Source organism: Heterodontus francisci, chromosome 29 (genome assembly GCF_036365525.1).
Source record: "Heterodontus francisci isolate sHetFra1 chromosome 29, sHetFra1.hap1, whole genome shotgun sequence".
NCBI classification, from domain to species: Eukaryota; Metazoa; Chordata; class Chondrichthyes; order Heterodontiformes; family Heterodontidae; genus Heterodontus; species Heterodontus francisci.
In genome coordinates this window covers 43229442-43254299 of record NC_090399.1, presented here as the reverse complement: position 1 = coordinate 43254299, position 24858 = coordinate 43229442, and the positions used below count along the sequence as shown (strand labels likewise).

The following is a 24858-nucleotide window of genomic DNA, read 5'->3' as shown; positions in this document are numbered from 1 at the left end:
AACAGAGAGAGTGTTATAACTGAGGGTGGTGTGTAACAGGGAAATTATTATAGTTGAGGGATTCTCCAGAGGCTGGAGTGTGTCAGAGAGAGTATTTTAACAGAGGATTTTATACTGAGGGTGGGTGTGTAACAGAGAGAGTGTTATAACTGAGGGTGGTGTGTGACAGAGAGAGTGTTATAACTGAGGATGGGTGTCTAACAGGGAGAGTGTTCTTACTGAGGGTGTTAGATGTGGGTGGTGTGTGTTACAAAGGGACTGTTATAACTGAGGGTTTTATACTGAGGTTGGGGTGTGTAAGAGAGAGAGTGTTATCACTGAGGGTGTTATCCTGTGGGTGGTGTGTCTAACAGGATGTTATAGCAGATCTTTAGAGTGGGCATCGGGCTATTTGGATGGAATGGTGTTTATCTGTTTCTCTGGAGGATGTAGATTCATTCCCTCTAATGAAACATTGCAGCTCATTGTGTTTTTTTTGCTCTCTCACAGGGAAGCTCAGGAGCAGATGGACCTCCAGGTCCCCCTGGTGAACGGGTAAGTCTATCCGACTGTATGAAACTGTTTAGCAGAATTACCAGTAGCTTCAGAACAGGATAGGATGAGTATTGCTAACCCTTCCCTATTGATCATTTGGGCCCAACTACCCAGCTTCGCTCCCTATCTCACAATCACCTTTGCTGGAAATACCTCGAATTGTTTATCAATCTTAAGTTCTGTTCAGTGTCCTTCCCTTTGAGCTACTTCCACAATCTAATACACTTTGTTACTGAGTTATGCCTCAAGTCTCTTCATATTTCTGACTGCCTCACCGCTAAGGGTCGCTTGACGCTTTTTGTACCATTCATCACAGTGAACTTGAGCCTTGCTCAACTTAGTCCTTTCTCTTGAGGGGTAATCCTGGCCTCTTGGATAACACGGGCTGGAGGATCGGGGCTACGACGTGCAACTCTCTATTGGAGCCACGTTGCCGTCAAGTGTGACTTCCAGGCTGGGACTGCACAATCACAGATTTACCCCTTAAAGGCCCACAACTCCAACCCTACATTCCTACAGAGTCTTCAGCATTCCAAGGTGTCATGCAGGAGCATAATCAGAGAAAAATATACACCGCACCATGTAAGGAGCTAAGAGGGCAGGTGGCCAAAGGCTTGGTCACGGTGGTAAGGTTTGAAAGGAGCAGAGAGAGAGGTGGAGATGTTTAGGGTGATGGGCACCCTCCCAATTCATGCTACTCTCCCTGCCTCCCCTCCCCGCACCAAACTCTGGAACAGTGGGCCAGGATCAGGGGTCTCTAACCCATGTGCACGGTGTTTGTGAGTTCAGGGTATTTAATTAATATTTAGGTGTTTGTTGATCAGAGAATCCTCAGCTCATTCCTGTGCTCAGTGTTATATAGAGTTTGCATTTTTTTGTTCAAACCCGCTCTGTGCATTGTTTTAATTTAATCATCTTCCTCTTCTTTCCTTTCCGACACAGGGTCTTCCAGGACCTCAAGGATCCACCGGTTTCGCAGGACCAAAAGGACCACCAGTAAGTGAATTCAAAATGTTTCCGCCTTCTCCTGATTCCTGCCCTGGGCCGCCATGTGCATCCTGGTCCCACAGGACCATAACATCACCGAGAGCTGATCTCAGAGGGAGGAGCATCTAGAGACAGACCCACAGCAAGATCTGGACAATATTCAAGCTTGGGCTGATAGTTGGCAAGTCACATTCATGCCACACAAGTGCCAGGCAATGACCACCTGTTACTACTGAGGTGGAAGGAGTGCACTGTCTTTTCGAATCCCACTTCTTCACAGATCACAACATATATTTTTAAATGTTTACTCGGTTATCGTAATGGTCAATCATATACTCAACTCTTTATCCCAGAATAAAATTCACCAACCAGGTTTCTTTCATAAATAACAAAATTATCAGTTTATTATCAAACAAGACTTATCCAATAATGAAGCAAAGCCTTGACACACAGATTGAAATACGGAAGTTCCCTTTTAAAATTCCCCACACACAAACTCTCACACACACTGCAGAGGTCTGTTACAGAAATAAAAGAATACTTGGACAAAATACTTGCTAATTCTTGAAGAAGAAAGAGGATATTGAAGGATGTCAGTTGTCCCTTTTAGTCTGGTGTCCGGATATATGGGAGATGAGTCACTGGGATCTTTTCTAAAGCAGTTCTTTCCAGGCGGCATTGAGAATTAACCTGGCAGGTTTTTCCAGCTTCTCAGGAGCGATGCAGCACCAGGGATTTTAGCTCTCCCACAGTGGATCTTTGCAGGGTTTCTTCAAAGAGGTAGAGAAAGAGGTGAGCTGGGTGGTTTTTCCTCAGCAGGTTGATCTCCAACCTTCTGCAAAACAGCTCACACCCTAACAGAAAGGCAACCTCCTGACCTCCATAAACCTTGACATGTGGTTTCTCTGTAAACATCTTCCCTAGGTCACCAAGGTTTCTGTTGTTTACTGAGCCCAAAGCACATGATTTCCAGCAAAGGTTGTTTTCAAACAACATCTGAGTGACCTTTCAGTGAACTGTCAACAACAAAGCAAAGTCCAGCATTTAAGAAATCTTCAGCCTTCCAAAGAATCTATCTCCACAATTTAAATATGAGTCCTCAAACAATTACTTTAAAAAGAAAATGAAGAAGCATCGTCATAGTACCATCTCAAATGAGAGAGAATCCAAATATCTCCCCTTGATGTTCAATGGCATTTCATCCTGGGGGTTATGATTGACCAGAAATGGAACTGGACCAGTTATGTAAACACTGTGGCTACAAGAGCAGGTCAGAGGCTAGGAATCCAGCAGTGAGTAACTCACCTCCTGACTCCCCAGTGCCTGTCCACCATCTACAAGACACAAAGTCAGGAATGTGATGGAATACTCTCCACTTGCCTGGATGAGTACAGCTCCAACAACACTCAAGAAGCTCGACACCATCCAGGACAAAGCAGTCTGCTTGATTGTCACCCTGTGCACCACCTTCAACGTTCACTCCTTCCACCACCGACACACAGTGCCCGCAGTGTGTACCATCTACAAGATGCACTGCAGTAACACACCAAGGCTCCACTGACTGCACCTTTCAAACCTACGACCTCTACCACCTAGAAGGACAAGGACAGCAGATTCATGGGAACACCACCTGCAAGTTCCCCTCCAAGCCACACACCATCTTGACTTGGAACTATATCATCGTTCCTTCACTGTCACTGTGTCAAAATCCTAGAACTCCCTTCCTAACAGCACTGTGGGTGTACCCTACCCCACATGGACTGCAGCGGTTCAAGAAGGCAACTCATCACCACCTTCTCAAGGGCAAGTAGGGATGGGCAATGAATACTGGCCTAGCTAGCGACGCCCACATCCCATGAACAAATAATTTTTAAAAAGCACGGGATGAAATTCCCCTGTGAGGTATCTTTAACACACACTGGAGTGAAATTCCCCTGTGCGATATCTTTAACATACACTGGAGTGAAATTCCCCTCTGTGGTATCTGTAACACAAACTGGAGTGAAATTCCCCTGTGTGGTATCTGTAACACAAACTGGAGTGAAATTCCGCTGTGTGGTATCTGTAACACACAATGGAGTGAAATTGCTCTGTGTGATATCTGTAACACACACTGGGGTGAAATTCCCCTGTGTGATATCTGTAACACACACTGGAGTGAAATTCCCCTGTGCGATATCTTTAACATACACTGGAGTGAAATTCCCCTCTGTGGTATCTGTAACACAAACTGGAGTGAAATTCCCCTGTGTGGTATCTGTAACACAAACTGGAGTGAAATTCCGCTGTGTGGTATCTGTAACACACACTGGGGTGAAATTGCTCTGTGTGATATCTGCAACACACACACTGGGGTGAAATTCCCCTGTGTGATATCTGTAACACACACTGGAGTGAAATTCCCCTGTGTGATATCTGTAACACACACTGGGGTGAAATTCCCCTGTGTGATATCTGTAACACACACTGGGGTGAAATTCCTCTGTGTGATATCAGTAACACAGGCTGGGGTGAAATTCCCCTGTGTGATATCTGTAACACACACTGATGTGAAATTCCCCTTTGTGATATCTGTAACACAGGCTGGGGTGGAATTCCTCTGTGTGATATCAGTAGCACACTCAAGTGCAATTCCCCTGTGTGATATCTGAAACATACATGCGCCGCAGTGTTCAGTTAAAGATTGATTTAGTGTGCATCGTGTTTTATGTAATCATGTAAACCATGAAGAGACCAACATCAGTTTGCATGTGTTTAACCGTTCCTCCCTTGCACCTGTCCCAAACACCCTGTGTACCGTTGTTTGAAATTCTCTGTGTTTCCGAGGTGCTTGAAGCAGAGCTCAGTCCCGTTTAGAGGTCAGAGGGTGGTCCGGTGGGTGCTGAGTGTGAGCGTGATGGTCGAACCCAGGGAGACCCAGTCAGCTGAATGTGCCTCTGTTATGCCAAACCGGGCGATCGGGGGTCAGTTTGCATGACCACACGCCCAGGTGGACATCGAACGCAGGTGACGGTCCGGCCACATTCAAAGCAGGCACTCTGAGCGGGATTATGTGCAGTGGCTCCCCTCTTGCGGTGGGCTCTGCCAAGCCAGCCTCTGGCTCCATGCCTGGACTCACTGTAACACAGTCCGTGCGGTGAGCTGGTGCCTGTTGGTGAGATGTCCATTCACAGCTGCAAAGCTGCTCAAAAGACTGACTCCGGAGTCCCGGGATTGTCATGCAAGTGGCCCTGGGGTTTAGTGATAGATTTTGGCAGTGATTAAAGGATCACAGCAGCGAGGCAGTTGGTGACCTCCCAGACTAACTCCATGCTCTAATATTGGTAGGGGCCGCCAGGAAAGGACGGGCTCCCAGGACACCCTGGACAGAGAGGGGAAGTGGTGAGTAGATCCTTCTGCAGAGGATGGCAGGAGAAAACCTTCCCTTATGCAGGGTATTTCATGAGCTGAGGACATCCCAGATCACTTCATTGGTGGGTTAATGTATGAGGGGAATGGGCTTCACTAGGAGGATTAATGTACCAGGGGGATGGGATTCATTTGGAGAGTTAATGTACCAGGGGGATGGGATTCATTGGGAGAGTTAATGTACCAGGGGGATGGGATTCATTGGGAGAGTTAATGTACCAGGGGGATGGGATTCGTTGGGAGAGTTAATGTACCAGGGGGATGGGATTCGTTGGGAGAGTTAATGTACCAGGGGGATGGGATTCGTTGGGAGAGTTAATGTACCAGGGGGATGGGATTCATTGGGAGAGTTAATGTACCGGGGGGATGGGCTTCATTGGGAGGGTTAATGTACCGGGGGGATGGGATTCATTGGGAGAGTTAATGTACCGGGGGGATGGGCTTCATTGGGAGGGTTAATGTACCAGGGGGATGGGATTCATTGGGAGGGTTAATGTACCAGGGGGATGGGATTCATTGGGAGGGTTAATGTACCAGGGGGATGGGATTCATTGGGAGGGTTAATGTACCAGGGGGATGGGATTCATTGGGAGAGTTAATGTACCAGGGGGATGGGATTCATTGGGAGAGTTAATGTACCGGGGGGATGGGCTTCATTGGGAGGGTTAATGTACCAGGGGGATGGGATTCATTGGGAGGGTTAATGTACCAGGGGGATGGGATTCATTGGGAGAGTTAATGTACCGGGGGGATGGGATTCATTGGGAGGGTTAATGTACCAGGGGGATGGGATTCGTTGGGAGAGTTAATGTACCGGGGGGATGGGCTTCATTGGGAGGGTTAATGTACCGGGGGGATGGGATTCATTGGGAGGGTTAATGTACCAGGGGGATGGGATTCGTTGGGAGAGTTAATGTACCGGGGGGATGGGCTTCATTGGGAGGGTTAATGTACCAGGGGGATGGGATTCATTGGGAGGGTTAATGTACCAGGGGGATGGGATTCGTTGGGAGGGTTAATGTACCAGGGGGATGGGATTCGTTGGGAGAGTTAATGTACCAGGGGGATGGGATTCATTGGGAGGGTTAATGTACCAGGGGGATGGGATTCATTGGGAGGGTTAATGTACCAGGGGGATGGGATTCGTTGGGAGAGTTAATGTACCAGGGGGATGGGATTCATTGGGAGGGTTAATGTACCAGGGGGATGGGATTCGTTGGGAGAGTTAATGTACCAGGGGAATGGGATTCGTTGGGAGGGTTAATGTACCAGGGGGATGGGATTCATTGGGAGGGTTAATGTACCAGGGGGATGGGATTCATTGGGAGGGTTAATGTACCAGGGGGATGGGATTCATTGGGAGGGTTAATGTACCAGGGGGATGGGATTCGTTGGGAGAGTTAATGTACCAGGGGGATGGGATTCATTGGGAGGGTTAATGTACCAGGGGGATGGGATTCATTGGGAGAGTTAATGTACCAGGGGGATGGGATTCGTTGGGAGAGTTAATGTACCAGGGGGATGGGATTCATTGGGAGAGTTAATGTACCAGGGGGATGGGATTCGTTGGGAGAGTTAATGTACCAGGGGGATGGGATTCGTTGGGAGAGTTAATGTACCGGGGGGATGGGATTCATTGGGAGGGTTAATGTACCGGGGGGATGGGATTCATTGGGAGGGTTAATGTACCAGGGGGATGGGATTCGTTGGGAGAGTTAATGTACCAGGGGGATGGGATTCATTGGGAGAGTTAATGTACCAGGGGGATGGGATTCGTTGGGAGAGTTAATGTACCAGGGGGATGGGATTCGTTGGGAGAGTTAATGTACCGGGGGGATGGGCTTCATTGGGAGGGTTAATGTACCAGGGGGATGGGATTCATTGGGAGGGTTAATGTACCAGGGGGATGGGATTCATTGGGAGGGTTAATGTACCAGGGGGATGGGATTCATTGGGAGAGTTAATGTACCAGGGGAATGGGATTCGTTGGGAGAGTTAATGTACCAGGGGGATGGGATTCGTTGGGAGAGTTAATGTACCGGGGGGATGGGCTTCATTGGGAGGGTTAATGTACCAGGGGGATGGGATTCATTGGGAGGGTTAATGTACCGGGGGGATGGGCTTCATTGGGAGGGTTAATGTACCAGGGGGATGGGATTCATTGGGAGGGTTAATGTACCAGGGGGATGGGATTCGTTGGGAGAGTTAATTTACCAGGGGGATGGGTTTCATTGGGAGGGTTAATGTACCAGGGGGATGGGATTCGTTGGGAGGGTTAATGTACCAGGGGGATGGGATTCGTTGGGAGAGTTAATGTACCAGGGGGATGGGATTCATTGGGAGGGTTAATGTACCAGGGGGATGGGATTCATTGGGAGGGTTAATGTACCAGGGGGATGGGTTTCATTGGGAGGGTTAATGTACCAGGGGGATGGGATTCATTGGGAGGGTTAATGTACCAGGGGGATGGGATTCATTGGGAGGGTTAATGTACCAGGGGGATGGGATTCGTTGGGAGAGTTAATTTACCAGGGGGATGGGTTTCATTGGGAGGGTTAATGTACCAGGGGGATGGGATTCATTGGGAGGGTTAATGTACCGGGGGGATGGGCTTCATTGGGAGGGTTAATGTACCAGGGGGATGGGATTCATTGGGAGGGTTAATGTACCAGGGGGATGGGATTCATTGGGAGGGTTAATGTACCAGGGGGATGGGATTCGTTGGGAGAGTTAATTTACCAGGGGGATGGGTTTCATTGGGAGGGTTAATGTACCAGGGGGATGGGTTTCATTGGGAGGGTTAATGTACCAGGGGGATGGGATTCATTGGGAGGGTTAATGTACCAGGGGGATGGGATTCGTTGGGAGAGTTAATTTACCAGGGGGATGGGTTTCATTGGGAGGGTTAATGTACCAGGGGGATGGGTTTCATTGGGAGGGTTAATGTACCAGGGGGATGGGATTCGTTGGGAGGGTTAATGTACCAGGGGGATGGGATTCATTGGGAGGGTTAATGTACCAGGGGGATGGGATTCATTGGGAGGGTTAATGTACCAGGGGGATGGGCTTCATTGGGAGGGTTAATGTACCAGGGGGATGGGTTTCATTGGGAGGGTTAATGTACCAGGGGGATGGGATTCATTGGGAGGGTTAATGTACCAGGGGGATGGGATTCATTGGGAGAGTTAATGTACCAGGGGGATGGGCTTCATTGGGAGGGTTAATGTACCAGGGGGATGGGATTCATTGGGAGAGTTAATGTACCAGGGGGATGGGATTCATTGGGAGGGTTAATGTACCAGGGGGATGGGATTCATTGGGAGAGTTAATGTACCAGGGGGATGGGATTCATTGGGAGGGTTAATGTACCAGGGGGATGGGATTCGTTGGGAGAGTTAATGTACTGGCGGATGGGTTAATGTACGAGGGGATGGGCTTCATTGAGAGGGGATAATGTACTGGGGGATGGGCTTTGAAAGGTAAATTAGAGTTTGGGAGGGATCTACTTCAACTATTTATAGCTTTTTCTCATGTTCCTGCATGTCCATGTGCTTGCTCCAATCTGTATTCTTGTCTTCAGGGTTTCCAAGGCAAGACTGGCCCTCCAGGACCACCTGGTGTAGTTGGACCTCAGGTGAGTCCCATGTTTTACATTTCGCCGCCCCAGTATTTATCAGGCGCTCAGATTCAAGTTCTGATATTAATGCAACTCTTTGTCCTTTACCTGCAGGGTTCTAGTGGTGAATCGGGACCAATGGGTGAGCGGGGACATCCAGGACCTCCTGGGCCACCAGGGGAGCAAGGTCTACCAGGCCCATCTGGGAAAGAAGGCACCAAGGTGAGGAAATTAACAGTCTCAATTATCTGTGCAGCTTCTCCTCATTTGGTGTTGATGCATTGGTATATTTACCAGGCCTGTTACTGGCAGGGGCATGGTCCATTACTGTGCAGGTGCCGGGCCTGTTACCGGGCTGGTATCCAGGATATAGAGAGATACAGCACTGAAACAGGCTCTTCAGCCCACCAAGTCTGTGCCAACCAACAACCACCCATTTATACTAATCCTACATTAATCCCATATTCCCTACATTCTCCTACCACCTACCTACACTAGGGACAATTTACAATGGCCAATTTACCTATCAACCTGCAAGTCTTTGGCTGTGGGAGGAAACCGGAGCACCCGGCAGAAACCCACGCGGTCACAGGGAGAACTTGCAAACTCCGCACAGGCAGTACCCAGAATTGAACTCGGGTCGCTGGAGCTGTGAGGCTGCGGTGCTAACCACTGCTCCACTGTGCCGCCTTAAAGCCTGGCACCGGGCCTGTTACCGGGCCGGGTTCCAGGCATGATACTGTGCGGGGCGGATGGGAGGGGTGGATTGCGGGCACAGACTGCCTCAGCTTTTCGACAGCATGTTTTTTGTGAATGGATCGAGGTCTAACTGAGTGCAAATGGCTAAAGTGGCATCAAGTGTGGCAAACACCTGCTGTCACAAAGCTAGTGGGCATTTCAGATGGAGTTTCCTGAGTTCACAGTGTTCTTGGGGAAGCACAGTGACCACGGGTGATAAACAGGAAGTTTAGCTTCTTGTTTTTTGAGTCTCTCTTTGCCACTTACTGCCACTGTCTGTCACACATTCTGTTTGTCTTTCTCTCTCACTCTGTCTCTCTCTCTCTGTCTCTGACTTACTCTTTGTCCCTCTCCTTCCTCTCTCTGTCTCTCTTTCCTCTGTCTCTATCTCCTCTCTGTCTCTTTGGTCTCTGTCTCTAGCTTTTCTCTCTGTCTCGCTCCTTCCTCTCTGTTGGTTGGTGAACCCGCACCTCCGCCCTTATACTCTTAACTCTAAAGTCCGACCTGAACCCATCCAGGTGGAGAAAATGGCCCAGGCTCACAACTCAGTATACTCTGTATTCTTTTAACAGTTTATTGTACCTAAATAACTTACAAACATCAATACCCTGCTCCCTTCAAGTTAAATCAATATAAATATCCGTAACCCACCCCTTTCAAGTTAAATCAGTACTCCCAAACTCTGTCCCTTTATTTCCGAACTGCACTCACCCTGTCGAACACTCAAAGGAGTACATTCCCATTGGTGTGGATGATCAATCCCGCCCATGGTTCCTTTGTAAGTTGCTGCTCTTGTCTCCGAGCACACTTTTTTTATCGTACAAAAATCACACCTGTGACAATGATTGATGCCAATCCCTCCAGCTTTTGATTGTAAACTTCTTAAATCCTGCAACAATTCTACATCCAGAGTTAGCGAATAGCCCATGAACATATGAAAGTGTTTCGACGGGGAAGATACCGACTTATCAGCATCATCAGATTGGTGAATGAGCTTCGCCCCAACGAAACAGTTTTTGTCATTAGCATTTCCAAGGGTTGTGTGTCCACCCACTCATTACATTGTCACTGCTATTTCTAGTTTCTACAGGAGTTCAATGGTCGAGATAAGTCACTTAAATCTGGATAGATGCATACTATTGTGTTGTCTGATTGCATCAGCCATCTCTTGACTAGTATATTCATGAAGTCATTCGAAATGTGTCTGTGTCCCTGAATGAATCATTTCAGTTCGGCTCCCTGTTTTAAGAGTTTAGTTCAAAGTCCTGTTGGTTTCTGGGATATGAAACTTGGCTCATTTCTGACGATTGTCAATTTATAAACCACCTTTGCAGTCCAGCCGCTTGATCCTTTAATATTGGCTGCCTTTAAGTTGAATGTGTTCTTGCTGAAGGACTGGCTACACTGTCTTTCTCCTTTCTGTCTGTCTTCGCTCCTTTCTGTCTGTCTTTGTCTCTCTTTGTGACTCTCTCTCCTCTCTGCATGTCTGTCTCTCTTCTCACTCCTCCCTTTCTCTCCTCTCTTTCTGCCTGTCCTCTCTCTCTTTCATCTCTGTCTCTCTTTCCTCTCCATCTCTTTTTCTCTCCCCTCTCCTCTCTGTCTGTGTGGCTCTCTCGTCTCTTTCTTTCCTCTTTCTCGCTTTCCTCTCCATCTCTCTCTCCTCTTTCCTTTCTGTGTCTCTCTCTTTCCTCTCTCTCTCTCTCTTTCTGTCTGTCTCTCGTACCTCTCCATCTCTCTCTCCCCTCTCCTCTCTGTGCCTCTTTCTCTCTCCCCTCTCCTCTGTGTGTGTCTCTCTCTCTCTCTCTGTTTCCTCTCAGTTTTTCACTCTCTTGCCCTCCCCACCAGCTCATGAACATCCATTGCTGGTTCACACCACTGAATTGTGTTGGACCTATCTGGACAGACCTTCCTCCTGCGTTAACCATTGTTGAACCATTTTCCCCCTCTTCCTTTCCACAGGGAGACCCTGGTCCCCTTGGGGCCCCAGGCAAAAATGGACCCCCAGGTCTGAGAGGCTTCCCCGGTGAGACTGGATTGCCTGGAACTCCGGTGAGTAAACGGAGAATAATGTTAAGCGATGTGAATTAGGTATCAGACTGACTGGGAAGCAGTAGCTTTTCTACACTGATATACTGATTCGTGCGACACTTTGTGATGATTCCAGGCATCAGGGATAGAAGGTATGGGGAAAGATTAAGCAAGACGAGCTTAATCTCTCCAGAAAAGAACAGAATTTGAGGTGACACTATTCCTCCCTCCCGCTCCCTCCCTCTCTCCTGCTCCCGCTCTCCCTCCCCCATTCCCCTCTCCCTTCTCCCCCTCTCCCTCTCCAACTTCCTCAGAAATAGCCCTGGTAGTCTCTTGTTATCTGCGTATTAATACCATATCTAATTAAGTTTGCATTGACTTTTGACGAATGAAGTAATATGTCAAAGAACTCAACACATTGTAAGGGATGATGTTTTATTCTCTCATTGATTTGAGTGAATATAAAGTATTAATCACAGGTTTCCTAGTCATTGAAAGGAGGGAAAAGAAGTATCACAATATAAGATAATCCCCCTGAGTAAGGGCAATAGGGATCATAAACCAGCACATAGCACAGAAGGAGGCCATTCGGCCCATTGAGTGTGCTGGCTCTCTTGAAGAGCTATCCCTCTGCCAGTGGAAACTGTTTCTCCCCCATTCGCTCCACCAAACTGTTTGAATAAAGCTTCACCTTTCCTGCCCCTGAATCTCTTTCTCTGCCAAATATCTGTCCAGTTCCTTGTTGAATTTGCTGAGACCACCTGCCCTCCCAATGCAGACACTTCTGTATACTCACCTCCCCCTCCATACAAAATAGTCCAATCCATTCACCCTCCCTCCTCTCAGGTGGTAGGCCATGTTCCCTTGCTGCAGGCTTGATATGGCAATATCCTATAATGCCCCACTTAGGGGCAATCATAGAATCATAGAAAGTTTAAGGCACAGAAAGAGGCCACTTGGCCCATCGTGCCGGATATGTGACAATATCCTATAATACCCCATAGGGGCAATAAGAATATGTGGCAATATGGTATAATAATACCCCCACAGACAGGCAATATCCTATAATATCCCCACATAGAGACAATAGGGATAAATAACAATAATCCTATAATACCCCACATAGGGGCTATAGAGATATTTCACAATATCCTATAATGCCTCCACTTAGAACTTAAGAAATAGGAGCAGGAGTAGGCGATTTGATGCTTCAACCTGCTCCACCATTCAAGATCATGGCTAATCTTCTCCCTCATCTCCACCTTCCCACACTATCCCTATATCCCTCAATTCCCTCAGTATCCAAAAATCTATTGATCTCGGTCTTGATTATACTCAACGACTGAGCATCCACAGTTCTCTGGGGTAGAGAATTCCAAAAATTCACAACCTCTGAGTGCAGAAATTTCTCCTCATCTCAGTCCCAATGGCCGACCCCTTATTCTGAGACTGTGACCCCGTGTTCTAGATTCCCCAGCCAGGGGGAAACATTTTCTCAGCATCTACCCTGTCAAGACCCTTAAGAATTTTATATGTTTCAATGAGATCACCCTCATTCTTCTAAACTCCAAGGAATGTAGGCCTAGTCTCCTCAATCTCTCATCATAGGACAATTCCCTCATCCCAGGAATCAGTCCAGTGAACCTTCATTGCACTCCCTCTAGGGTAAGTATGTCCTTCCTTAGGTAAGGAGACCAAAACTGCACACAGTACTCCAGGTGTGGCCTTACCAATGCCCTGTATAACTGTAGTAAGATCTCCTTACTCTTATACTCCAATCTCTTTGTAATAAAAGCTAACTTAACATTTATCTTCCTAATTGTTTACTGAACGAATTGATGAGAGCAATAGGGATCTCTGACAATATCCTAGATTACAAATGGAAGTTAGTATTTATAGGTACTGTGTCAGGCCACGTTCACAGATGGATGCTCTGTGGCCTGTGATAGATCAGATAACGGGCTTTAATTCTTTCTTTCTCCTTTCTCCGCAGGGTGGACCAGGATTGAAAGGTGGTCAGGGTCCCCCAGGCCCACCTGGCCCAGCCGTAAGTATCTGGCCTCATACAATGGGGAGCTAATTTGGGAACGGGTTCGTTGGTAAAAATGCCTTTGTCAGAAAGAGGATAAAATAGCCCGGGTTGTCAATCAAGGCCATTTAGAGGCTTAATTTCCCTGACCTCCCTCCAGGGAATAGATGGGAATTCTGCCCATGACATAACTATTCCCAGTCAGAATGGAGATGATTGAGTAATTTCCCCTCCCCTCTCCACCCCCCGTCCGCCCCACCACAACCTCCATCAGTCACACCCCGAAGTGACTGGAATCGATTTTACGCACATAATTTTTGTATGTGACTGTCCTCCACTCACTGCATTTTGCTGGAGACCTTGCTGGAGTTTTGATCACGCGTTCTATTTGCTGTAGTTCATGGAGACTCATTTTAAATAGACCCTGTAGACTGCTTGCTGAGTGAGCAGACTCTGTTGTAAAATAGATCGTTTCCTCTGAGTTCTGTCCACAATTCCCACCCGGCTTCCAACTCATGGGCTTGCACAGTGGTGTCAGTAGACACTGGGTTGGAAGGTGACTCTGATCATGCTAGGCTCCTGAGGAGATTCCCTCCAGAGAGCCCCCACCAACCGCCCCTTCCCCAGGAGGCTACATGGTGTATCGGGGCCACTGCTGTAGCAGTCAAAGAGGCCCGAAGAAGATTTCAGGGGGACTCCAGGTCCTGAAGACGCCAAGGAATCAACAACTACAGATCTCAGCTGATCTGGATTCCTTCAGCAGACTGGGAAAGTACACCATTCAGCCCCTCGAAGCGGTTTCACAATTCAGTTAGATCCATATCAAAACTCCATCTAGCCACCTTGGTTCTGTCTCTCATAATGTCCTTAGCCGACAAAAATCTATCAATCTCAGTTTTGAAATTTTCAGTTTCCCCCCCATCCCCCCCCACCCAGTGTCAACAGCATTTTGAGGAGAGTGAGTTCCAGATTTTTCTTGATCATTTGTGTGAAGAAGTGCTTCCTGACATCTCTTCTGAATGGCCAAGCTCTAATTTTAAAGTTAGGCCTACTTGTTCTCCTCTACCACCGGAGGAGGTAGAGGGAAACTATTAAATCTTTCAATCACCTAAACACCTCTATTAGGCCACCCCTTAATCTTTTAAACTCAAGGGAATACATGCAACCTGTCCTCTAAATGTATCCCTTTGAACCCTTTTCACATCTGAGGCCTTACCCAAGCCACCCTGAGTTCATCTGGCAGTGTAGGAGGGCTACGGGGGACAGGGGCTGGCAGGAGGGCAATGGTCCATCAATCTGCCCCCCTAACGACTACCCCAGCAACTGTGGCGGCAGAGCCACAGGTCAAGAGCCAAAGGCAAGGAGGGCGGGGGAAAAATTTAGGAAGGCCTCGTCCAATTCGTGCTCCTTTTTCCACCACCGCTGCCTTGGTCAACTTTGGGCCGGGCAAAAGAGGAAAACCAAGCCCTTCGAGGCAACTGAGAACATAGCAGCGTGGTCCAGGGTTAAACCACACCCTCTAGGGTAGGGGTGCCACAGTATTTCCCATTGCCTCAGTGCCTGTGGTGGAGCCTCGGGGCGGGGGGAACGGCCGTAAGGTTTACGTCCAGGTTCCTGCTCATTGACAAATATCACGCGTTGCTGGCATGCACAGATGGTGACTTTCTGATTGGAGCCTCATCCAATCACTGAGACAGTGGCACAAATAAGCGGCCATTGCCAAGATCCCATGGTCCAAACAGGCGATACTGGTGAATAAGAATGAGGATAGAGGGCCAGGTGGCACGGGGCCTGTGGATGGCACGTGACCCACGGCCACAGGTTGGAGACCCCAACCATTGGGAACGATGGTGTGGGGGAAGGGGTCCTCTTTAAACAGTTGAGTTCAGCGATAACTTATTAATTCCAAAGGTGGGCCAATCATTGGAGATACCTGTATTTGCAGTTAGCTAGGTAACAGTACTTGTTTTCCCTGCCTTTGACTAACATGTTGGTTTTCACTCTTCATTCATTCTCTAATCTCTTCCTTCACTCCTCAGGGCTCCCCTGGTGTGAGAGGAAAATCAGGTCCTGGTGGTCCCATCGGCCTCCCAGGACGTCCAGGACCTCAGGGACCCCCTGGCCCTGCTGGAGAGAAAGGAGTACCGGTGAGTCTGCCTGCTGGGTTTTTTGAGTGGATGTGGGGGGGTGGGGTGAGATGGGTTTGCGGGGTAAGTGTGCCTGTTGGTTCAGGGGGAGCAATTCTACCCATTGTTTTGGGGATTAAGTGTGCTGCTGGTTCATAGGGTTAAGTGCGCCCGTTGTTCTGAGGGTGTACGTATTATTTTGGGAGTTAAGTGTGCCTGTGGTGTGGGAGGGTAAGTGTGCCCGTAGTTCAAGGGAGGATTAAGTGTACCCATTGTTTTGGGGGTTAAGTGTGCTGGTGTTTTGGGGGATTAAATGTGCCCGTTGACTTGGCGGGGGGTGGGGTAAAGTGTACCCATTGCTTCCCTGCAGAACTCATGGACTAAGCCATGGGCATTTGGCCAATTCAATAAGAGTGTGGACTCTCCGATGATATTGACTCATTACCAGTGAGCCCATTTTGCATCAGTCCAAATACATATTGACACACTTGATGTGGTGGGGTCCATTAATTTGATCTTAATCCCCTTGTCAACCAGTTGTTGTAATATTGAAACCCAGGCATCAAGAGTTCAAATTCCACCTCAAGTCGTGAAATTCAACTCAGCAAATTGGGTCGTTTTGGGGCTGGAGGCAGAAGAATGACCAGAAAGCAATGATCCCTCGATCGTCGTCCATTTTGGAAGGACAAACATGAATGCAAAATACTGGGTTAACGGTAGGGTTCTTGGGCATGTGGAGGAGCAGAGAGACCTTGGGGTCTATGTGCATAGATCATTGAAAGTTGCAACTCAAGTGGATAGGGCTGTGAAGAAGGCATATGGGGTGTTAGCGTTCATTAGCAGAGGGATTGAATTTAAGAGCCGTGAGGTGATGATGCAGCTGTACAGGACCTTGGTAAGGCCTCATTTGGAGTACTGTGTGCAGTTCTGGTCGCCTCATTTTAGGAAGGATGTGGAAGCCTTGGAGAGGGTGCAGAGGAGATTTACCAGGATGTTGCCTGGAATGGAGAATAAGTCTTACGAGGAAAGGCTGAACATTCTAGGCCTCTTCTCATTAGAACGGAGAAGGATGAGGGGTGACATGATAGAGGTTTATAAGATGATCAGGGGAATAGATAGGGTAGACAGTCAGAAACTTTTTCCCCGGGTGGAGCAAAGCGTTACAAGGGGTCATAAATTTAAGGTGAAGGGTGGGAGATATAAGGGGGATGTCAGGGGAAGGTTCTTTACCCAGAGAGTGGTCGAGGCATGGAATGCCTTGCCCGGGGAAGTTGTTGAGTCACAAACTTTAGGGACTTTCAAAAGGCTTTTGGATAGGTATATGGATAAAGGAGAATGATGGGGTATAGATTAAATTGTCCTTGACAGAGGACAAAGGATCGGCACAACATCGTGGGCCGAAGGGCCTGTTCTGTGCTGTATGTTCTATGTTCTATGTTCTATGTTCTAAATATCTTTTTGCTATGTGCAACCTGTCCATTTGAATGTGCGGTACCTTTAAATTTTCTCGCGAGGCCGCACGCGTGCGGTATCTTACAAAGGGGACGACTTGTGAGCCGCCTGCACAGTAACTTCCGGATTGCTTCCGAGTCTGCTCCGCCATTCAATATCATGGCTGACCTTCAGCCTCAACTCCACTTTCCCACCTGATCCCTATAACCCCTTGATTCCCTTGGAGCCCAAAAATCCATCAATCTCAGCCTTGAATGTACTTAATGACTGAGCATCCACAGCTCTCGGGGGTAGAGAATTTCAAAGATTCACAACCTTCTGGGTGACAGAATTTCTCCTCGTCTCCGTCTGAAATGACCGACTCCTAATCCTGAGACTGTGCCCCCATGTTCCAGACATTCCATCCAGGGGAAACAGCCTCTCATTTGTACATATTTCAATGAGATCACCTCTCATTCTTCTAAACTCCAGTGAGTCTAGGCCCATTCTACTCAAACAAAAACAAGAAATGCTGGAACCACTCAGCAGGTCTGGCAGCATCTGTGGAAAGAGAAGCAGAGTTAACGTTTCGGGTCAGTGACCCTTCTTCGGAACCCATTCTACTCAATCTCTCCTCACAGGGCAGCCTTCCCACCCAGGAATCAGTCCAACGAACCTTTGTTGCACCGCTTCTAAAGCAAGTATATCCTTCCTTAGGTATGGAGACCAAAACCATAAAGAGTACTCTAGATGTAGTCTCACCAAAGCCCTGCACAACTGCAGCAAGACGTCCTTACTCTTCGTGTGCTGACAATACAAAGCTAGGTGGGAATGTAAGCTGTGGGGAGGACACGAAGAGGCTGCAAAGAGATACAGACAGGTCAAGTGAGTGGGCAACAAAGTGGCAGATGGAGTTTAATGTGGGGAAGTGTGAGTTATTCACTTTGATAATAAGAACAGAAAAGCAGAATATTTTTTAAAAGGCATGAAAGCCAGGAAGGATCTAAAGGGAGAGCTAAGAAGAGCAAGGAGAGGACACGAGAAGTCATTGGCGGATAGGATCAGGGAAAACCCTAAGGCTTTCTATAGGTATATCAGGAATAAAAGAATGACTAGAGTTAGATTAGGGCCAATCAAGGATAGTAGTGGGAAGTTGTATGTGGAATCAGAGGAGATAGGGGAAGCGTTAAATGAATATTTTGCGTCAGTATTTACAGTAGAGAAAGAAAATGTTGTCGAGGAGAATACTGAGATTCAGGCTACTAGGCTAGATGGGATTGAGGTTCACAAGGAGGAGGTGTTAGCAATTTTGGAAAGTGTGAAAATAGATAAGTCCCCTGGGCCAGATGGGATTTATCCTAGGATTCTCTGGGAAGCTAGGGAGGAGATTGCAGAGCCTTTGTCCTTGATCTTTATGTCGTCATTGTCGACAGGAATAGTGCCGGAAGACTGGAGGATAGCAAATGTTGTCCCCTTGTTCAAGAAGGGGAGTAGAGACAGCCCTGGTAATTACAGACCTGTGAGCCTTACTTCGGTTGTGGGTAAAATGTTGGAAAAGGTTATAAGAGACAGGATTTATAATCATCTAGAAAAGAATAAGTTCATTAGCGATAGTCAGCACGGTTTTGTGAAGGGTAGGTCGTGCCTCACAAACCTTATTAAGTTTTTCGAGAAGGTGACCAAACAGGTGGATGAGGGTAAAGCAGTGGATGTGGTGTATATGGATTTCAGTAAGGCGTTTGATAAGGTTCCCCACGGTAGGCTATTGCGGAAAATACGGAAGTATGGGGTTGAAGGTGATTTAGAGCTTTGGATCAGAAATTGGCTAGTTGAAAGAAGACAGAGGGTGGTGGTTGATGGAAAATGTTCATCCTGGAGTTTAGTTACTAGTGGTGTACCGCAAGGATCTGTTTTGGGGCCACTGCTGTTTGTCATTTTTATAAATGACCTGGAAGAGGGTGTAGAAGGGTGGGTTAGTAAATTTGCGGATGACACTAAGGTCGGAGTTGTGGATAGTGCCGAAGGATGTTGTAGGGTACAGAGGGACATAGATAGGCTGCAGAGCTGGGCTGAGAGATGGCAAATGGAGTTTAATGCGGAAAAGTGTGAGGTGATTCACTTTGGAAGGAGTAACAGGAATGCAGAGCACTGGGCTAATGGGAAGATTCTTGGTAGTGTAGATGAACAGAGAGATCTTGGTGTCCAGGTGCATAAATCCCTGAAGGTTGCTCCCCAGGTTAATAGGGCTGTTAAGAAGGCATATGGTGTGTTAGCTTTTATTAGTAGGGGGATCGAGTTTCGGAGCCACGAGGTCATGCTGCAGCTGTACAAAACTCTGGTGAGACCGCACCTGGAGTATTGCGTGCAGTTCTGGTCACCGCATTATAGGAAGGATGTGGAAGCTTTGGAAAGGGTGCAGAGGAGATTTACTAGGATGTTGCCTGGTATGGAGGGAAGGTCTTACGAGGAAAGGCTGAGGGACTTGAGGTTGTTTTCGTTGGAGAGAAGGAGGAGGAGAGGTGACTTAATAGAGACATATAAGATAATCAGAGGGTTAGATAGGGTGGATAGTGAGCGTCTTTTTCCTCAGATGGTGATGGCAAACACGAGGGGACATAGCTTTAAGTTGAGGGGTGATAGATATAGGACAGATGTCAGAGGTAGTTTCTTTACTCAGAGAGTAGTAGGGGCGTGGAACGCCCTGCCTGCAACAGTAGTAGACTCGCCAACTTTAAGGGCATTTAAGTGGTAATTGGATAGACATATGGATGAAAATGGAATAGTGTAGGTCAGATGGTTTCACAGGTCGGCGCAACAGCGAGGGCCGAAGGGCCTGTACTGCGCTGTAATATTCTAGAAACTTGTAAATGTTGATGTTCAGAGAGTCTTGGGTGTGTTTGTACAAGGAACGCAGAAAGTTAACATGCAGGTACAGCAAACAGTTAGGAAGGCAAATGGCATGTTGGCCTTTATTGCAAGAGGACTGGAGTACAGGAATAAGGAAGTCTTGCTACCAATTGTACAGGGCTATGATGAGACCACAACCAGCGTACTGTGTACGGTTTTGGTATCCATACTTAAAAAAGGATATACTTGCATTGGAGGCGATACAACAAGGTTCACTAAATTGGTTCCTGGCATGAGAGGGTTGTCCTAAGGTGAGAGGCTGAGTAAGTTGGGCCTGTACTCTCTGGAGTTTAGAAGAATGGGAGGTGATCTCATTGAAACATGCACGATTCTGAAAGGGCTGGATACAGTAGACATTGAGAGATTTTTTTTCCCCCTGGCTGGAGAATCTAGAATGCAGGGGCACAGTCTCAGAATAAGGGGGCTGATCATTTAGGACTGAGATGAAGAGAAACTTCTCAACTCAAAGGGTTGTGAATCGTTGGAATTCTCTACCCCAGAGGGTTGTGGATATTCTGTTGTTGAGTATTTTTAGGGCTGAGATCGATAGAGTTTTGGTCTCTCTGGGAATCAACAGATGTGGGGAGCGGGCGGGAAAGTGGAGCTGCCTTACCCATGTTGTTGCGTAACCCAAGAACCGGAGGTTCCGAGCTGCCCTGGTGTGTAAGTGTGAAGCTGACTTCACTCTTTTTCTTGTGGAAAGGCTTTGGTGACATTCCGTATTTGGAAGTGGGACAGGGACAGCGTTCAGTGTAACCGCAGTTGTTGATGAGTTGATTGAGGGGGAGGAGGAACGCTGTAATGAGTGTCCCTGAGCTAAGCTGCCAATGTTCATAAATTGCATTTTCAATCTTTTATTGCAGGGTGGGAAAGGCCCTATCGGTCCAGCTGGTCGAGATGGTGTCCAAGGCCCAGTTGGTCTCCCTGGACCAGCAGGTACCCCAGGCGTTCCTGGTGAGGACGGAGACAAGGTAAGGTCCACGAAGGTTTTTCAAGGGTGATGTCGAGTAAGAATTCTGCTGGATTCTGATAATCCCCCAGGGGAGGGTTGCTCCTGGTCTCCCGGTAAAACCTCGGCTCAAGACCGGAAACAGACCCACAACGAAAGAGTGTAAATGGCCAGGGAACGTGGGAGTGGGCATGGTTGGGGAAGAGCTTCTGTGGAACTGACAGAGGCGTTCAAAATAATCAGGGTTTGGACTTTTGAGTGAATGAGGAAAAATTATTTCCACTGGGCAGTGTATCAGTGATTGGAGGGCACAAATAACAATGAGATGCTATTTTTAGTGCCGGGGCTTCTAAGACGCGAAATGTCCGATTAGAGACAGTGGTACAAGCAGAACCTCCGATTGGTTTTGACAGGGGAATGGATCAATATTTGTATAACAGAAATGCAGAAGAGTATGGGGAAAGGACAGCAGGGGAATAAGACTTTGCCACAGAGAGGAATGTCTTCCTTTTGTGTTGTATGAAGGAGAGAGCAAGGAGTCTCATGTGGAACATAAATGGTGGGAGGTACTTCTAAGCCTGTCCCGTGAGTGGGGGGGAGGGGGTTACATGTGACAGTGTGTGCCTGGGATCAGGAAGTACCTGATTGCGGCCTGTCCTGTGAGCAGAAAGTAATTGTGGTGGATATTTCGTGTGAACACAAAATCCGGGAATCAGTAATAACAGAACAATCCTGACTGTCGTCTTGTGGGACCCACACTGGGTCTGGGTGCGCAGGACAGAATCTACTCACAAATCAAATACAATTGAACGATTGAAGCTAACTGGTGGGTTTTCTGAGTCGATTACCTGTGCAAATCCCTAGTAAATGAGGTTTTTGCTTCTTCCTCATTGTTTTACAGGGTGAAGTTGGTGAGCCTGGACATAAGGGGAGGAAGGGCAACAAAGGTGAACATGTGAGTGCAACTTTTAATTCACCATTCTTCATTCCAAACAGACACCAACAAACCGGGAGGAGAATCATGTCTTTGCGTGGCAAAGTAACCATGGGAATTGGAGAGAAGGATGTAACTAAATGGACATTATCCTAAACGTATCTCTCTGTTCCCAAACCAAACTATAGGCAGGCTGTTGGTGTCTAGGCCCCGTGGAATTTCTGGGCCTTGGTGTCTAGGTCCTGTGGAATTTCTGTTCTGGGCCTTGGTGTCTCGGCCCCGTGGAATTTCTGGACCTTGGTGTCTGGGCCCCGTGGAATTTCTGAGTCTTGGTGTTTAGGCCCCGTGGAATTTCTGAGTCTTGGTGTTTAGGCCCCGTGGAATTGCAGGCCTCGCTGTCTGGGGCCCATGGAATTTCTGGGCCTTGGTGTCTAGGTCCCGTGGAATTTCTGAGCCTTGGTGTTTAGGCCCCGTGGAATTGCAGGCCTCGCTGTCTGGGGCCCATGGAATTTCTGGGCCTTGGTGTCTAGGTCCTGTGGAATTTCTGGGCCTCTCTGTATAGGCCCCGTGGAATTTCTGGGCCTTGCTGTCTCGGGCCCTGTGAAATTGTTGTGCATTGGTGTCTAGGTCCTGTGGAATTTCTGGGCCTCTCTGTATAGGCCCTGTGGAATTTCTGGGCCTCGCTGTCTGGGCCCTGTGGAATATCTGGGCCTCGCTGTCTGGGCCCTGTGGAATATCAGGGCCTCGTTGTCTGGGCCCTGTGGAATATCTGGGCCTCGTTGTCTGGGCCCTGTGGAATATCTGGGCCTTGATGTCTAGGCCCTGAAGTAAACAGTGGCCATTTTCAAAGGTACCAGAGGCCAACGTTCACCTTTGGGACATGCTGCAGTGAGCAGTGTCTGCCTTCAGCAGAGCAGGCCAGAAAACCTGCAGCAAAATATAATCTGAATGCTGGTATTTAATTGGAACTAAATATCAATGAGGTCCCATTCAGCATTGCTCGTGGCCTCCCCCCCATCTCTTGCTCAATACAATGACAAGCTTTCAACAACCATGATTGTTATTTTAAACTAAGTTAAATCAGCAGTAATGACAAAACCAGTTGGGTCTTTCAGTTTAAACTGTAGATTTACAAAAATGTACACGTTGGCGTCGAACTGTAGGTGGGGGTAAATAATTTCTTTGTTTAATTACCTTTCTTCAATCATTTTCTTACATCGGATTTGTAACACTTGTTTGTGTGTTTTTGCCTTGTTGCAGGGTCCACCTGGTCCTCCTGGCCCAATCGGTCCTGTTGGTCAGCCAGGTCCTTCTGTAAGTATTCGCTGGTATTGGAAGCTAGCAATCTTTCAGGACCTTTCACTTGTATACCAGAATGACTGTAGTAAACTGCTGTCTCAGCTGTGGCTCAGTGGGTAGCCATCTTGCCCCCAGTCCAGAAGGTTGTGGGTTCAAGCCCCGACTTGAGGGACTAGAGTGGCCAGTGCACTACTGAGGAGGTGCTACATGGTTGGAGGTGCAGATTTTCTGATGAAATGTTAAACTAAAGATGGATGGAAAAGCTCCCATGGCACTGGCCAATGTTTATCCTGCAAACAAAACCACTAAAAACAGACTATCTGGTCATTATCACATTGCTGTTAGTGGGAGCTTCCTATGCACAAATCAGCTGATGTGTTTCCTGCATTATAACAGTCACTACACTGCAGCAGTAAGTCAGTGGCTGTCAAGTGCTTTGGGATGTGCTGAGGTGCTGAAAAGCACTGTATAAGAACGGTTTTGAACAATAGGGTATTTGACAGATCACAACACCAATTATGACTTGCATTTATATTATGCCTTTAACGTAATAACACTTTCCAATGTGCTTCACAGGAGTGTTATAAAGCCACATAAAGAGATATTAGGACAGGTGACCAAAAGTTTGGCCAAAGAGGTTGGTTTTAAGGAGGAAAGCGAGGTGGAGAGTCAGAGAGGTTTTGGAAAAAAATTCCAGAGCAACTACAGGCACAGCCACCAATGGAGGAATGATTAAAATTGGAGATGCTTAAGAGGCCAGAATTAGAGGAGTGTGGAGATCTCAAAGGGGTGTAGGGGCTGGAGGAGGTTACAGAGATAGGGAGGGGTTTAGGGCTGGAGGAGGTTACAGAGATAGGGGTGCAGGGTTGGAGGAGGTTACAGAGATAGGGAGGGATTTAGGGGCTGGAGGAGGTTACAGAGATAGGGGTGTAGGGCTGGAGGAGGTTACAGAGATAGGGAGGGGTGTAGGGCTGGAGGAGGTTACAAAGATAGAGAGGGGTGTAGGTGCTGGAGGAGGTTACAGAGATAGGGAGGGGTGTAGGTGCTGGAGGAAGTTACAGAAATAGGGAGGGGTGTAGGTGCTGGAGGAGGTTACAGAGATAGAGAGGGGTGTAGGTGCTGGAGGAGGTTACAGAGATAGGGAGGGGTGTAGGTGCTGGAGGAAGTTACAGAAATAGGGAGGGGTGTAGGGCTGGAGGAGGTTACAGAGATAGGGGTGTAGGGCTGGAGGAGGTTACAGAGATAGGGAGGGGTGTAGGGCTGGAGGAGGTTACAAAGATAGAGAGGGGTGTAGGTGCTGGAGGAGGTTACAGAGATAGGGGTGTAGGGCTGGAGGAGGTTACAGAGATAGGGAGGGGTGTAGGGCTGGAGGAGGTTACAAAGATAGAGAGGGGTGTAGGTGCTGGAGGAGGTTACAGAGATAGGGAGGGGTGTAGGTGCTGGAGGAAGTTACAGAAATAGGGAGGGGTGTAGGTGCTGGAGGAGGTTACAGAGATAGAGAGGGGTGTAGGTGCTGGAGGAGGTTACAGAGATAGGGAGGGGTGTAGGTGCTGGAGGAAGTTACAGAAATAGGGAGGGGTGTAGGGCTGGAGGAGGTTACAGAGATAGGGGTGCAGGGCTAGAGGAGGTTACAGAGATAGGGGCGTAGGGTTGGAGGAGGTTACAGAGATAGGGGTGCAGGGCTGGAGGAGGTTACAGAGATAGGGAGGGGTGCAGGGCTGGAGGAGGTTACAGAGATAGGGAGCGGTGTAGGTGCTAGAGGAATTACAGAGATAGGGAGGGGTGTAGGTGCTGGAGGAAGTTACAGAAATAGGGAGGGGTGTAGGTGCTGGAGGAGGTTATAGAGATAGGGAGGGGTGTAGGTGCTGGAGG

The 24858-nt window shown here is 48.0% G+C and overlaps 1 protein-coding gene across 1 annotated transcript in view; it reads left to right on the top strand.

The window, feature by feature from the left end:
* LOC137345808 (collagen alpha-2(XI) chain-like) overlaps positions 1–24858 on the top strand; it is a 730020-nt gene that overhangs the window by 640164 nt on the left and 64998 nt on the right. The window contains exons 37-47 of the mRNA XM_068009057.1: positions 490–534; positions 1477–1530; positions 4849–4902; positions 8510–8563; positions 8660–8767; positions 11243–11332; positions 13305–13358; positions 15380–15487; positions 20668–20775; positions 21655–21708; positions 22948–23001. Coding sequence (XP_067865158.1) covers positions 490–534; positions 1477–1530; positions 4849–4902; positions 8510–8563; positions 8660–8767; positions 11243–11332; positions 13305–13358; positions 15380–15487; positions 20668–20775; positions 21655–21708; positions 22948–23001 — 783 coding nt within the window. The remainder of the gene's footprint in view (positions 1–489; positions 535–1476; positions 1531–4848; positions 4903–8509; positions 8564–8659; positions 8768–11242; positions 11333–13304; positions 13359–15379; positions 15488–20667; positions 20776–21654; positions 21709–22947; positions 23002–24858) is intronic.